The 16,792-nt window shown below is 48.1% G+C and overlaps 1 protein-coding gene across 1 annotated transcript in view; it reads right to left on the bottom strand.

The window, feature by feature from the left end:
* The window catches only part of ASB13 (ankyrin repeat and SOCS box containing 13), a 27,147-nt gene extending 12,174 nt beyond the window's left edge, over window positions 1-14,973 (bottom strand). The window contains exons 1-2 of the mRNA XM_007465824.1: window positions 14,922-14,973; window positions 81-268 (exon numbers count right to left, since the gene is read on the bottom strand). Of these exons, the coding sequence (XP_007465886.1) occupies window positions 81-268; window positions 14,922-14,964 (231 nt within the window). The 5' untranslated portion in view covers window positions 14,965-14,973. The remainder of the gene's footprint in view (window positions 1-80; window positions 269-14,921) is intronic.
* Between the last annotated feature and the right edge of the window lie 1,819 nt (window positions 14,974-16,792).

Here is a 16,792-nt window from a genome sequence, read left to right as displayed (position 1 = left end):
AACACAGAACGCTCTTCCCAAGCCTCTTTTTCTCTGGAGCTGGTCCCATCAGTCTGGGGACCATGCTGCAGGTGGCTTACCTGGGCCCCGGCGGCCAGCAGCAGTTGCACGCACTGCGCCTGGCCCTGCAGGCTGGCCGCGTGCAGGGGCGTGATGGAGTCCACCATGACCTGGTTGACGCAGGCCCCGCTCTCGATCAGCTGCTGCAGCTGCCGTGTCTCCCCCCGCTGGGCTGCCTCGTGCACGGGGGTGTGCTCCACCCAGAAACCTGGAAAGAAAAACATGCGGTGCTAAGAGCACGTCACTTCTGTCCAGGTCAGATGAAGCCCAGGACCCTTTACGAAACCCAAGCCATTGTATACACGATGGTGTAATTGCTCCAAACACCCCTACTCAAAACCCTTGAGTGATCCCCACTGCCCGGGGGTGGAGTCCAAGTCTTTGGTGAGGCCTACAAGGTCCTTCATGATCTGGAGTTTGCTCACCTCCTTGACCCATCTGCCACCACTGCCCTACACAAGCCCACTCTCTCCAGCCACACAGCTGGCTCACTGTGGCCCCCTGCCCTTGCACACCTCTGCACACATCTCTGCATATATTCTCTCTGCCTGAGAAGCCCACCTTTGCCCCCACCCCGATCATCCATTCTGCATCTCCTGTTTAGATGTTATGTCATCCACGTGGACCCATCTGAAATAGCTCCTTCTCCGGAAGACACGTCTCCCACAACCCTGACATCTACATGCTTATAATGCAGCACTTATACTGTCCCCGCTCCTGTCCTGGGAGAGCCTTCAAAGTAGGGACTTGATTTAATTATTCAATTCTAGCGGAAATCTCAGGATTTCCTACATACAAAATCACGTCATATGCATTTAGATAGAGGTAGCTTTGCTTCTTCCTTTCTAATCTGAATGCCTTTTCTTTTTCTTGCCTAACTGCCTTGGTTTGAACATCTAGCCCCACGTTGACCAAAAGTGCTGAGAGGCACCTCCTGCCATGTTCCTGGTCCTGGAGCTTTGTCCTTCACCACGAACCATCATGTGAGCTGTGGGTTTTCATAAATGCCCTTTATCAGGTCAAGGAAGTTCTCTTCTATTTCTAGTTTGTTGAGTCTTTTTATCATGAGAGGGTGTTGCATTTTGTCAAGTACTTTATCTGCATCTATTGCAAAGATCAGGCTGGCTTTTTTTCCTTAATTCTGTCAAAATGCTGTATTACATTGATTGATTTTCAGATGTTAAACCAACCATGCATCCCTGGGATGAATTCCACTTGGTCATGGTGTATAATCTTTTTTATACATTGCTCAATTTGGTTTGTGCATATTTTGAGAATTTGGGGGTCTACATTCACAAGTGTCATTTTTCTTGTGATTGGTGTATTTGTCTGGTTTTGGCATCAAAGTAATACTGGACTCAGAGAATGAGTTGGGAAGTATTCTCTCTTTTAATTTTTGGAAGAGTTTATGAAGAATTGGTATTACATCTTTAAATATTTGGTCAAATTCATCTGTGAAGACATCTGGGCCTGAGCTTTCATTTATTTAAGTTTTTTTAATAATTCAGTCTCTTCATTTGTTATAAATCTATTCAGACTTTTTTTAGAGTCCATTTTGGTAGTTGGTAGTTTGTCTTTTTTAGGAATTTGTCCACTTAATGTACATTATCTAATTTGTTGGCATACAATTTGTTATGGACTGAACTGTGCCCCCTGCCACAAAATCCATATGTTGAAGCCCTAACCCCTCATACCTCAGAATGTGACTGTATTTGGAGATGTAACTTAATTACAGAAGTAATTAAGTTAAAGTGAGGCCATTAGTGTGGGCCCTAATCCAATCTGACTGGTGCCCTTATAAGAAGAGGAGATTAGGACACACAGACACCAGGGATGAGTATGAACAGAGGAAAGACCATGTGAGGACATGCAAGAAGGCGCTGTCTGCAAGCATAGGAGAGAAGCCTCAGGAGAAATCAAGCCTGCTGGCACCTTGATCTTGGGTGTCCAGCCTCCAGAACCTCAGAAATAAATGTGTTGTTTAAGCCTCCAGTCTGTGGTGTTCTGGTATGGCAGCCCAAGCAGACTAATAAACAATTGCTCACAGTATTCCCTTATAATCATTTTATGTCTGTAATGTCCATAATAACATCCCCTCTTTCATTGCTGACTTTGTAATTTGAATCTTTCCCCCCCACACACCCTTGGTCCGTTTAACTAAAGACTTGTCAATTTTGTTGATCTTTTCAAAGAACCAACTTCTGTTTTGTTGATATTCTGCATTGTTTTTCTATTCTCTATTTCATTATTTTCCTCTCTAATCTTTATTATTTCTTTCCTTCTGCTTTCTTTAGGTTTAGTTTGCTTTTTTATTTCCAATGTCTTAAGGTGAAAGGTTATTAGGTTATTGATTTGAGCTCTTTCTTCTTTTTTTAATGTAAATGTTTACAGCTATAAATCTTCTCTAAGTATGGCATGAGTTGCAGCTTATAAGTTTGGTATGTTATCTCTTCATTTTCATTCATCTCAAACTATAATTATTTATTTTTGCATTACAACCTCGTAAAATACATATTCAACAACGATGCGTTGATTAAGAAATAAACAAAGGCACGACTCCTCTCCCAAAAAGGAGTAAAATTCTCTAACATCCCCCCTTTCTTCCACAATGCCTTACCTCTCCCTCTCCCCTGCCCTCAGCTCTAGAGAACCAGGTGCACGAGATGCAGCACCCTGACCTCCCATGTTTTAGCCAAGGGTTCTCAAACTGGAGCTTCCATCAGCATCGCCTGGAGGGCTTGTGAAATCTAAGGCTGCTGAGCCCCACCCCCAGAGCTGAGTGGGTCTTGGTGGGGCCTGGGAATCTTAAGTTTCTGAAAAGTGCCCAGACGATGCTGATGCAGCTGATCTGGGGACCACACTTGAGAACCGACACCACTTCTCCCTCTGAACAAAGAAAGGCCCCTTCTCTCCCCACCTCTGGCCTCTCTATCTCACCTTCCACCTCTCCCTGTTCATCCTAGATAACGCCTACTTGTTCCTTTCCTGACTGAAGTGCAGTGGTCAGGTTTGCAGGAGGCCTTGCCCAGCCTCAGCCCCATCCGTGCTGGGTGAGCCCTTCGTCTGTGCCTCCACCAGGGCTTACTGTGCTGTGGTCCCCACCTGGTTGCCTGCCGTGCAGCAGAAGTAGACTAGTAGTGCCGTGCATCCATCCCACCCAGACAAGCAGTCTAAGTTGATCACAGGATTCCCATTTCCCGTAGGACGTCTGATCCAACTCCAGTGAACGACACATGAGGGAGAGGCTGCTGAGAGCGTTCACAGTTTCAACACACCCCTCGCCCCCGATGTTGCCTAGACGTGAGCTGGGAAGTGCCGTGGCCGTCGGACCACCTGCCTAACGTCGGCTCTGAGGATGGGAAGCACCAGGTGAGTCACTGGTCACGTGGGGCCTGCAGCCCTGACAGCCAGGCTTCCTGTGGTGTGAGGGTGATGTTTCTTTACGGTTTAAGCCAGGTGCAGACAAACGCATGCAAACTCAGAGTGTAAACTCCCCAGATGCAGAAACTACAGGATGTTTTCTCAACACCCGTCAGAGCACCTGGGATACAGGGCAGTCTTCTAGACACTCTTTTAAAACGTCATAAATGACAACAGTGCTAGATTATGCTGACACATCCTTACTGTCAAGCCCCAACTTCGGCAGACGACTACATTACACACCTATTCACAATAAGCAGTTTCCTTTTATTATAACTACATTTTATTATCACATCTCCCTAGAAAACCTTCTGATCAACCACATGGTTCCCAAGTCTTATCAGAAGCACTTTCACAAACCATATCTGGGGTGAATGTATTTCCTTGGCAGATGGATAACCTCCTGGGTTATGTGTTGATGACTGTCCCCTCTTGGAGATCCCCTCATTTCCGCCGACCTACAGCCCTACCCCACCCCCACAGTGGAGCCGCATGATGCGTGGCTCAGGGTTCTCCAGAGCCAAACCGCTCAGGGCTAAAACTCAGCGCGGCCATTTATTAGCTTGTGCGAGAAATAGCTTCCCTGACTGTCAGTTTTGTCACCTGTAAATTGGGATAATAATATAGTTCATTCATTGGTGGGTTATGAAAATTAAATGAATGAAAGTAAAAGCACTTAGGGCTGGGCCCAGCACAGAATAAGTGCTCCATAAATGGAGTCTATTTGTGGTATTTTAACCCCCTCATTGTACCTAACTGTGTGACCCCACAGGGGTCATGGGGGGCCAGGGAAGTGAAGGGAGGACTGGAACGCAGAGGAAGATCTGATCCCCACAAATGTAAAAGCCAAGCTTGGGGAACTTCTTACTTACTGTCCCAGGATTAAGTAAGCCAAGCTTGGGGACCCCAGTATGTCTCCCAGTCGTGATGAATGGCCGCCTGCATGCCTGTCTTGCGGGGTGGGTAGTGGAAAGCAGCTGTGGATCACTCTCAAGTCAGTCTGGAGGGAGCAGAACCCCAAGGGCAGACTGAGTAAAAAGAGGAGAGCAGGGTGAGTCCTGGGTCCTGCAGGAAGGAGGAAAGTGCAGCTCAGGAAGGCGGTGCAGGGAAGGCCTGAGCATCCCTCAGCAGCCCGTGCAGGTAGATGCAGCCTCTCCCACTGCGTTGCACAGAGACGGATGGACATGGCAATCAGCAGGTCACAGTCATGGGCTGGGGAGGGTGGGGAAACAATTCAAAACAACAGGACAGGACGACTGCGATGGTGGTGGAACAGGTCACGCTACGGGAACTTAGAAGCAAGACAGCCCATCAGGAAAGCATCACCGAGGAGGCGGGGCTGCAGTGAGCCTGCTGGGCATCACTGGCTTGGCTCTATTCCCAGCACCTGGCACAGTGTGAGGCCCAAAAAAGATGCTCATGTCACTTGCTTGTCGAGTGCATAAGGGACGAATGAATGGAAGGAATTACTAATGTGAATGATAAAGTGTGGACATAAAATTTTTTAAAGAAAATCTAATTCCATCTCCTTATGACCAGTCTACAGAGGAAGTGCAACTTACTGGGAACCGTATTTTCTAGTGAATAAACATCAGCTGCAGTTGTCTTAGCAGCAACTGAGGGCAGAGATCAGAAGCAGCAGGTGTGATAACACAGGAGAGCATTGTGTGCATCAAAGAGCACAGTCAACAGTGAAAAGGCACCTATAGGATAGGGAGGAATATTTGTAAACCATGTATATCAGAATATATAAAGAATGCCTACAACTCAATAACGTAAATAACTCAATTAAAAAATTAACAAAGGACTTAAATAGGTATTTCCCTAAAAAAGATATACAAATGGTCAACAGGCACAAGAAAAGATATTCAACATCACCAGTTATCAGAGAAATGCAAATTAAAACCACAGTGAGATACCACCTCACACCAATTAGGATGGCTACTATCAAAAAACAAATGTTGGCAAAGGTGTGGAGAAATTGGAACGCTTGTGCATTGTTGGTGGGAATGTAAAGTAGTGCAAGGACTTTGGACAAGAGTATTCTGGTTCCTCAAAAATTCAAACAGAACTACCATACAATCCAGCAGTTTTTATCCTAAGAAAATGCAAACACTAACTCGATGAGAAACGTGCACCCCTATTCACTGCTGTATTATTTACAATAGGCATGACATGGAAACAACCTAAGTGTCCATGGAGGGAAGAATGGATAAAGAAAATGTGATATATACACACAATGGAATATTTATTACTCAGCCTTAAAAACGAAAGAGATTCTGTCACAGGCTACAACGTAAATGAACCTTGAGGACATGATGCTCAGTAAAATAAGCAAGTCACAAAAGACAAATACTGTACAATTCCACTTATATGAGGTTCCTAGAATCAAAGTCGTAGAGACAGAAAATGGAATAGTGGCTGCCGGGGGTGGGGAAGGGGAGAGATGGGAAGGTGAACAGGTGCAGAGTTTCCTGTGTTATAAGATGAAAAAATTCTGGAGCTCTGTTGTACCAAAATGTGCATGTAGTTAACACTGCTGAACTACACACTTAAAATTTACCATCTTAACCATTTCTATGTTTTTAGCCACAATTAAAACTTTAAAAATTATGTTTTTTAAATGTCACTTTTTAAAAATTTTTATTTATTTATTTATTTATTTTTGGCTGCATTGGGTCTTCGATGCTACACATGGGTTTTCTCTAGTTGTGGCGAGTGGGGGCTACTCTTCGTTGCAGTGCGCGGGCTTCTCATTGCAGTGGCTTCTCTTGTTGCAGAGCACAGGCTCTAGGCACGTGGGCTCCAGTAGTTGTGGCACGTGGGCTCAGTTGTTGTGGCTCACGGGCTCTAGAGCACAGGCTCAGTAGTTGTGGCGCATGGGCTTAGTTGCTCCGTGGCATGTGGGATCTTCCCGGACCAGGGCTCGAACCCGTGTCCCCTGCATTGGCAGGCAGATTCTTAACCACTGCGCCACCAGGGAAGCCCTAAAAATTATCTTTTAGAGAGGTAACAAAGATGGAGGAGGCCCCGGAGATGGGGGAGGTTGTCACCCCACAGCTGGTACCAACCACAGGATGTCATTGGGGGGACACCTTTACAGTGGGAGGTGGGGGTCCGGGGGAGGTGGTAGCCTCAATGGCCTCTGGAAACCCCGAGAAGCACAGGGGGAGGGGAGAGCCACCCCAGAGATAAAGAACACGGGGTGCCTAGTGGCCCACGGGGCTGCAGCTGCATGAAGGAGCGCTGGTCCTCAGTGGGAAACTCAGAGGCATCCACCCCCGACCCCCTCCCACGACCCCCCACCAGAGAGATGGGGGACGGCTGACATGTACTTATCAACTTTAAAGCAAAAAGACATCTGCTAGCAGGGAAGAGAGGCAGGAAACGCTGTACGTTAGTCAACCCACTGACCTCAGGCTTTTGTTTCTGGCCCTGTGCCTGGACCCCACTTGTGACCAGATGCCCCCACCCCTGTACCATCCCCCTGGGAGAGGGGCCGGCCTGGCAACCTGAGACCCTCCCTCTGGCAAGTTCCCTCGGGGATGAGCCTTCCCTTAAATCCCAGCCCTGCCACATAAGTGGTCTCCTAGCACCCCCTTCCCATCTCCCTCCCTCCCTTCATCCCGTCAATAGCCCCCTCTGGTGCTCCTCCCAGCACCCCCTCCCCTCACCCCCTCCCTAATGCAGCTAGGTCATCAGCGGGTCATGGGGGGCCTGCTCAGGACCCTTAGATTGCTCCTGATTCCAGAAAAACATCCACACTCCTTTGCAAGCCAGGCAAACTGACCCTCCAGGATGGAGTCCCAGCCCCATTTTCCAGTCTCCCCCCACACCCTCCCATCACCACCCTCACACACACACCCTTGTCTCCAATTACACTGAGCTTCATGTAGCTGACATAGGGTCGGGTGGTCCAGGGCCTGTGCCTTTGGGGGTGCTGTGCCCCACTCAGCCCCCCACTCTCCATCCTCCCCACCGAGACCGAGTCTTAGCGCCTTCAGGAAGCCTTCCAGCGTGCAGCCTGCCCACCCATGCCCTCCTGTAGGCCACCTCTGTACACACAGCTGCACCTGATTTCATGCCTCTTCCGTCCTTCCACGAGCATCTTTAGGACAGGACCGCAGCCGCCGACCTCCTGTTCCAGCACAGCGCCTGACACACAGGTATCAAATAAATAGACTCTCCAGAAGCCTGTCCTACTTGCCGGAAAACTTCTACTGCAGCTGGGTCTGCCCCCGCCAGAGGACACCCCACTACCGGCCCCTTACTGACCTGGGCCACACCTTGGCCTTGCCCACTCCGGCCGTGCCAGGTGCCAGGGCATCAATTAAACAGGAGTTTGTTGTAGCAGAGCCCAGGCTGCAGTCCCCAGAAGACAGAGCACCAGGGCGCTGGTGCTGCAGGGCAGACAGCAGCGTCCAGGCCCCTCCTGCCTCTTGCCCGTGCTTCAGTTCAAGGTCACAGAGATACTTGTGTCACTCCTTCTGCTGACTGGCTGCTGGCAAGCCAAGCTCACGAAGGACTAAGTGAAAACCGTCATCTGCAAACCTAGAGTCTCACCGACACCACCTACAGGATCTTCTACCGGACAAGTGCAGGGTCACCCCGAGAAGGAATGACAGATGCTTGAGAACATTTCTGCCACTTTTCTGCACCCCTGGCTGACCTGACTGATCCAGCCTGGGCACCAGATGTGCACCTGCTGACTCCCAACCCGACACCCCTGTGTACCTTGGCCGGGCCCTGACACTCTCATGTCTGAGGGCTGGCCCTGCCCTGCCCAGGCCCAGCCTTCGGGAATCAAGAAGCCCCAGCTGAACACTTCAAGTGGTTCAGCATCAGCCTTCCCTTGGGAGCGGGATACATGGTGAGGAGCCTCAGGAACCACCCAGCTCATGAGTCCAACGCCTGTCTGTCCTTTAGCCCTGTGACCTGGGGCACGTCACTTATCCTCTCAAAGCCTCAGTTTTCAATTACACATCAATTTTTTTTAAGCCTCAGCTTTCTCTCATATAAAATGGCGATGTTTTTGCCTACTCCCCTGGGGTGGCTGTAATGACAGTGAAATCCTGCTGGGCATTACCGGCACAGTGCCAGGCAAGTGTACGACGACAGCACACACTATGACCATAATGGGATTGTTAGCATCATTCTATTTCTGCTGGTCCTGTTTGGGTCCCAGCCTCCAGTTCCACTGTCTGTCATGTTCCAAAGCCCCACCTGGGACTCCGGCTCCAGCATCTGGATCCCGCATGAGTCCCCTGCATGGAGTCCCAGCCCCTTGGCCCTGGCACCCGCCTTCCCTACGCGTGTCCAGCAGTGGGTGTTCCAGACCAGCTCCCCTGGCCGACTGTTAAATATTCAGCAACTCCGCCAGGCAGAAACCCCTGGGAGCTGAAATCAGCGTGGGGTGAGTATTTACACCAGGGAAAGCAGAAAATCAGATCAGCTTTCCTTTTTTTTTTTTTTTTTTCCTTTTTTCTCCAGAGAGCCAATTTACCAGCATCCTGCTTAGTCATCCAGAGCCCAGAATCCTGCTCTTTGAGCCCAAACCGCAGCTCTCAGCCAAGGCCCCACCAGCCCTCCTAGAGAGCCTGGCCTTGCGACCTGCAGGGCCTGCCGGGCTCCCATTCCACATGCAGAGCGGAGCACTCATCGGCCCTATCCACCTGTCCAGAGTCTAGAACCCGACCCCTGTGCAGACCCTGACCCTGACCGCTCCTCCCCAAGCCAGGGGCCCCTCCACACAGCAGCCCCGCTCAAACAAAGAGTGTCTTCCAAACGCCACGGAGAACACCTACACCACAAGCGGATCTAACGTGCTCAGTATCCACCAGGCACCCTTCAATGCTGCTTGGGCCAGGACTCTTGCTCCAGGTATGTCATAAAGGGGGGCCCAGGGCCCTCGCTGCAGACATGTCCTTCTCGGCCACAGCTGCAGCTCTGAAATCAGCCCTTCTCCCCAAATACCCCAGTAAAAAAATATTCTTGAAATGATGATGGATAGCCTCCCCATACCCCATCCATGCCCGTGGGGCACCTGCGTGCAGATGTAGCCACCGGGAGCGGCTGCTGAAGCCACAGTGGGGCTGGTGTTTTGAGGACCGCTCTCAGCGGGCTAAACTCAGCTTTCGGGAAAGTCAGGGGTCCCGAGTGACTTGTCCCCCAAGGTCCCAGAAGGCCAAGGATTTGTGTGTACAAAGCAAAAACAAATTGAAGAGCTAAAAGGACCTAGAAATCATGGCAAAGTGCACCCATCCATGTGACAGTAGAGAGTGAAAAAACAAAATAGGGGCAAAGACCCACAAGGACAAAGAAACCAGCACCTAAGAATGACAGACCTGCTCCAGAGGATGCTGCAAGGACCAAAGACACAATACATGCAAAGTGCCTGGCACAGGTGATGCTTAATAAATGCTTTGTGGTGACCACCCATCTTTAACGTGCTGTCCGAATTAAAGTTCAGTGAGCTTGATATTACCAGTCACCTTGATTCTAAGGGAAAATGGAAATCATTTTTATATGTAGAAACACTTATTTAGAAATTGGGGCTGAGAATTTTGTTACTCTTGAAGAGATTTTTCAACAAGTTCTATTTCAGTGTTTTAATTATGAATAACCCAAATACTGTTTGTCAGTAAACTTGAGGCTGGCACATGTGGTTTTAAGATCTGTTAAATGTGATAAAAATTAAAGAGAAAAGGTTTACTTTTCTACAGGGACAAGACAGTCAAAGCTCAGTTAGGAGAGGCAAACTTTTTTTTTTTTTTTTTTTCCTTTTTTCTCCAGAGAGCCAATTTACCAGCATCCTGCTTAGTCATCCAGAGCCCAGAATCCTGCTCTTTGAGCCCAAACCGCAGCTCTCAGCCAAGGCCCCACCAGCCCTCCTAGAGAGCCTGGCCTTGCGACCTGCAGGGCCTGCCGGGCTCCCATTCCACATGCAGAGCGGAGCACTCATCGGCCCTATCCACCTGTCCAGAGTCTAGAACCCGACCCCTGTGCAGACCCTGACCCTGACCGCTCCTCCCCAAGCCAGGGGCCCCTCCACACAGCAGCCCCGCTCAAACAAAGAGTGTCTTCCAAACGCCACGGAGAACACCTACACCACAAGCGGATCTAACGTGCTCAGTATCCACCAGGCACCCTTCAATGCTGCTTGGGCCAGGACTCTTGCTCCAGGTATGTCATAAAGGGGGGCCCAGGGCCCTCGCTGCAGACATGTCCTTCTCGGCCACAGCTGCAGCTCTGAAATCAGCCCTTCTCCCCAAATACCCCAGTAAAAAAATATTCTTGAAATGATGATGGATAGCCTCCCCATACCCCATCCATGCCCGTGGGGCACCTGCGTGCAGATGTAGCCACCGGGAGCGGCTGCTGAAGCCACAGTGGGGCTGGTGTTTTGAGGACCGCTCTCAGCGGGCTAAACTCAGCTTTCGGGAAAGTCAGGGGTCCCGAGTGACTTGTCCCCCAAGGTCCCAGAAGGCCAAGGATTTGTGTGTACAAAGCAAAAACAAATTGAAGAGCTAAAAGGACCTAGAAATCATGGCAAAGTGCACCCATCCATGTGACAGTAGAGAGTGAAAAAACAAAATAGGGGCAAAGACCCACAAGGACAAAGAAACCAGCACCTAAGAATGACAGACCTGCTCCAGAGGATGCTGCAAGGACCAAAGACACAATACATGCAAAGTGCCTGGCACAGGTGATGCTTAATAAATGCTTTGTGGTGACCACCCATCTTTAACGTGCTGTCCGAATTAAAGTTCAGTGAGCTTGATATTACCAGTCACCTTGATTCTAAGGGAAAATGGAAATCATTTTTATATGTAGAAACACTTATTTAGAAATTGGGGCTGAGAATTTTGTTACTCTTGAAGAGATTTTTCAACAAGTTCTATTTCAGTGTTTTAATTATGAATAACCCAAATACTGTTTGTCAGTAAACTTGAGGCTGGCACATGTGGTTTTAAGATCTGTTAAATGTGATAAAAATTAAAGAGAAAAGGTTTACTTTTCTACAGGGACAAGACAGTCAAAGCTCAGTTAGGAGAGGCAAAAGGAAAGTGAAAGAGAACAAGTGAAAGCAAAAGAGAAAAGTGGGAAGAGGTTACCGAAGCAGCAGACAGAGAGGGAAAAGGAAAGAAAGATCTTCCTAAACATGCTTAATGAGAAACGCCCAAATCCAACTTTCACCCTCACTCAGCAGCCCCTACTAACCGCTTATCCAATTCTCTGCCACCCAACCCCTCCCCTTGCCTCCCTCCCACCCCACGGTGCTGATGACCAGGGCAGGAGGGTTATACCAAAAAAATCAAAACTCCCTTGTACTGCTATAGTCGGTAGCCACTCCTGGCCGCAGTGACTACCCGGAGTCCCAGCTGGTGTTAAAATCAGCCTAATTTCCTTCAAACATTGTTATTAGCAGTGTAATATAGTGCCCAGAGGCTTCTCCACTAAAGGACACATCTAGACACTTCTAGAATGCAGCTTTCGCTAAGGCAGGAACAGAAGCACAATTTGAGAAGATTTTAAGGAAGTTGACCTCCCAGCCAGGGCACTGATTATCTAGATCTCTCAAAGTACTTTCCATACAATTCTAGGTTTAAAAAATCAACTTCCGGAATTCTGTGGCAGTCCAGTGGATAGGACTCCTTGCTCTCACTTCCAGGGCCCCAGGTTCCATCCCTGGTCGGGGAACTAGGATCCCGCAAGCCACGCAGCACAAAAAAAAAAAAAAAAAAAAAATCAAATTCCACAGACTCAACAAAAGGATGAACTTGGATATAGGTTCCCGGGCCTGGGGACTCAGTCTACCATCCTGATTGTGGACCCCCGGAGGCAAAGACATTTATCAGAGCCCGAAAGGTGCTATAGTACAGAGATGATGGGTGGTAGCAGTGCTCCCCAGTCCCCTGAGAACCCACAGCGGACATGGCTCATCCATTCCAGTCACAAAACCAGCTCAGCGCTCCAGGCATCCCTACAAATTGATTACAGATGAACCTATCTGATAGGAAGGACATAAGCATTTTTAACATAAAACAAGCAAAACAAAAAGAAAACAAAAAAGAACCACCTGCGTTAAAACCTCAGCTTTGTGACTTCCTAGCTGTGCAAACTCAGTTTCACCTCTAAGTTAATCGATAATGATGACTGTCCTGCAGCTGTCACAGGGCTCGTGGCCAGTGCCTGGCCCACAGCAAAGCAGCTCAGTGGCTCTCATCACAGTCCCAGGGGCTGCCTCTCCTTTTCTCTCTCCATCCCATCTTCCCAACACCCCAGAGGCCAATGAACTGGTAAGACTTCTTGGCTGAGGATAACTGAAGAACACCAGCAGCTCACCTTGCTTAGAGTCCAGATCCGTAAGGCACCCTTTCATCTTCTGCCAACCTCTTGCTTCCAAGTCAGAAGCCCTTGAGCACAGATGCTGAATACGAGAGTCATGTTTTCAACTTTACAGATAGACACAACCTTGGGTCAATAATGATATGAATTACATTTGCTAAGTAACAAACACTGATTCACTTTAGGATGTGACTTGCCCTAAATTCTTGGTTCTTATTGATAAGGCCATATTATAAGACTGCAACCTTTACCTCTGTGAGGTGTTATATTAAAAATAAAGCTACAGGGCTTCCCTGGTGGCGCAGTGGTTAAGAATCCGCCTGCCAATGCAGGGGACACGGGTTCGAGCCCTGGTCCGGGAAGATCCCACATGCCGCGGAGCACCTAAGCCCATGCACCACAACTACTGAAGCCTGTGCACCTAGAGCCCGTGCTCCGCGACAAGAGAAGCCACCGCAGTGAGAAGCCCACGTACCACAACGAAGAGTAGCCCCCGCTTACCGCAACTAGAGAAAGCCCACACGCAGCAACGGAGACCCAACGCAGCCAAAAAAAATTAAATAAATAAAATAAATAAATTCATTAAAAAAAAAATAAAACTACAGAGAACCTACTGTATAGCACAGGGAACTCTACTCAATGTTCTGTGGTGACCAAATTGGAAGGAAATCCAAAAAAGGGGATATATGTATATGTATAGCTGATTCACTTTTGCTGTACAGTAGAAACTAACACAACATTGTAAAGCACCTATACTCCAATAAAAAATTTTTTTAATTTAAGAAAATAAAAATAAAGCTACACGGTTTGGTTAGAGTATACCACACGTATAGAATTTGAGATCAGAATGATAAAATGCGTTAAAGTTCCCATGATGGGCCTCTACTTCTGCTGGGATAGCAGTGTCGCTCTGGATTCAACACATTGAGCTTATTTATTAGTGTTGAGAATAAAACTGTCAGCAGGATGTATTTTGAGAGACATATATGAAATTAAACAATGACAATGTCAAAAGTAGCCACGAACCCCAGAAACTGTGCGTCCATTAGTTTAGAATATGTTTTTCTTCTAAAGATACATTCCTTAAACTATACAAAAAACATACTCGGAAGTGATGCTATGCTATTGAACCCTGTACATGAACAAAAATATTAAAATGTGTTTAAAAGGCTTCCATGGTGAACCAACCAAACACAGCACACACTGGCGGGGTCAAAGCCCTGTGCCTGCCTGGGGTGGAATGCCAAGTAAAAACAGAGATGCTTATTAAATGCCTTTGATCCTGTGGCAGGTGGCTGTTTTGCAAAATCAACTAAAATAGCTTTGCTAGGACTGCACTTCGTCTTAAGCTAAATTAACCCATAAGACTTCTCACTTTCATTCGCACTACATTTTTTTTTACCGGTGTAAAAATACTTTATAGATTATTTTTTTCTTTGCAGGCTTTGGAAGTGTTTTCACTGCTCATTTGCCCTAGAATTACTCCGTAGGCGGGAAAGTTTGCTTCCCCAAAGAATGGCCTTTTGCCCTCGAATCCATTTTATTCTCGGGTTGCCCAAACGGTAAAGAAGGTTCAGTTAAGAACCGAGGTCGCATGTCTCACACAGTGCGACAAGGGCACATGCTCCTTCTGGACTGGATTCCTGGGTGTATCCGTTGCATGCGAACGACCCTGCGCACGACCTTCCCACAGGGCGCCTGGAAGACGGTCCAGCTCCCACCCCGGGCCCGTGCCAGGGCTGCCCTACGAGTGGTCCCGCGTGGGCATTTCCTAGGTTCCCCTCGGAACTTGGCAATGACCACGCACAGTCCCGCATCCTCCCCAGGGTGCGCAGCGCTCCGGTGGGTCTCTGGTTCTGAAGTCACAAGGATGACCCGGCGGGCAGGGGACCAGGAGCCGGACGCAGAAACCGCGTCTGAGCTGTATGGGACCCCCGGACCTGCTCCTTTAAAGACACGGCCCTCCGACCCGGGCCCAGCCAGACGCCCCTGACGACCCCTCGGAGCGGGTTCGTCCCTGCTCGGGGAAGTGTAAGCAGATGCAGCTCTCGGACCACGAAGGCGGCCCCGCGCTCCCGGCAACCCACACGTACCCAAGTCGCCCAGGAAGCTGCAGTCTGCGGCACGGGTCTCCATGCCACCGGCTCCCCGCGTCCCGGCTCTGCGGCCCCGGGACCACTAGCACCGCCCACTGGGCGGGGCCGATCGGCGTCGCCGCGCGTCCAGGAGAGGCGGCCGCGCGCGCCGGGAGTTGTAGTTCCAGGCCCGGCCGGCGCGGCTACCCCAGCTCAGGGCCTGCGCCAAGCCGCAGACACCTGCGTCCGACTCCGCGCTCGCTGCTGGTGTTTGCTAGGCAAACGTGTTCATGTGCAAAATATTTGTTCTTGTGCAAACCGTGCCGTGTGTCCATGTGCAGAGGGTGTCAGTGTGCAAAACATGTCCATACGTCCCTCTGCAAAACACGTGTCCAGGTGCAAAATATGTCCACATGCAAAACGTGCCCGTATGTCCGTGTGCACAGCGCGTCCGTGTCAGTGTGCAAAACGTGTCTAAGTGCAGAACAAGTGTCCGTGTGCAAAACATTTCCACATGTCCAAGTATCCACGGGCAAAATCAGCGTCCTTGTGCAAAATATGTATGTGCATGCAAATTGCGCCCATATGTCCACGTGCAGAACATGTCCTGTGTCCGTGTGTAAAACGTGTCCACGTGTCTAAGTGTCCGTGTGCAAAAGTGTCCAGCTGCTACAACTCACTACCTTCCTCTGTATTGAATCGACCTCCGCAAAGCTCCAGAGCCTCCCCGCCCCCCCCCCCCCCCATACTTTCATTTTAAAGACAGACTTCCTACCCGAGTTGGCATACCCCTGTTTCTTTCATCTTTCCGGGGAAATCATAAATTCCAAATTGTTCAGGTTCGTTAAAACGCACGCATACACCACGCCTTTTGAAGTCTCATGACAGAAATGAAGACTCTGTTTACAAATGATTCCAAGTGGGCGATTGAGTAATCGATTGCAGCCACATCACGGGACCTGTACTGAGCCTAAATGCAGAAGTTAGTTTGAGCTGAAAAGTAAAAATATCAGGAATGATCCCATCTGGAAACACATAAGGACTAGCAGAGAGCAGACCCAGGAGAGGTATCCCAGTCCGGCGCTGTACCCACAAGGGTTTGAACCCCGTCTATCCGAATCCCAAGCGCGGGGAAATTCATCGCCCCAGGCCTGAAAGTGACATTTCAAGCCTATTAGCAATATGTGTTTATAACCTTTTTGCCACTCGTCTACCAAAATTAGGCTCTTGCATTTTTCTTGCAAGTTTCTTGCATTGTTTACTAAGTGCAGTACATTTTTTAATTAATATGTTTGCCCAGGGGATGTTATGTTTTTCCCTATGACAATGCCGTGTGTTTGTATGTTTGTATTTTCTTCAATATTTCTTCCTTAACAAAGGATCATCTAGATCTGAGTATAGACTATATTTTAAAATTTATATTTATATATGTATATACCATATATTTATATACTTATGTATAGATGTATTTATGTCTATATCTGTATGCATATAGACACACATATATGTGTGTATGCAAGTATTTACTAAATATATTAGAAAGCAAACATTTCCTTATTATTAGCTTACTATGTTATAATTTTTCTCCACTCTGTTGCTTGATTTCAACATTTTCTTGTAGAAAAGCTTTTTTAAGTTTTTATATATTCAGAAATATATTCTCTTAGAGTATTTCTTTTATCTTCAATATTCTGAATGTATTTACCCACCAAGAGCCAGCATATATATATATTATTCTGTTTTGTTCTGTTCTGTTAAGTCTTTAACCCATCTGGAATTTGTTGCTATGTGTAGAATCTAAGGTAATTTTTTTCTGAACTTAAAAAGAATTGTTCCCAAAATACTTATTATGTAGTAATTCATTTATTTTTTTTGTTAATCTCTAAGGC

Source organism: Lipotes vexillifer, unplaced genomic scaffold (assembly GCF_000442215.2).
Source record: "Lipotes vexillifer unplaced genomic scaffold, Lipotes_vexillifer_v1.1 scaffold7, whole genome shotgun sequence".
Taxonomy (NCBI): Eukaryota; Metazoa; Chordata; class Mammalia; order Artiodactyla; family Lipotidae; genus Lipotes; species Lipotes vexillifer.
Note: the sequence above shows the minus strand (reverse complement) of the source record. Positions and strands in the feature narration are given on the sequence as shown.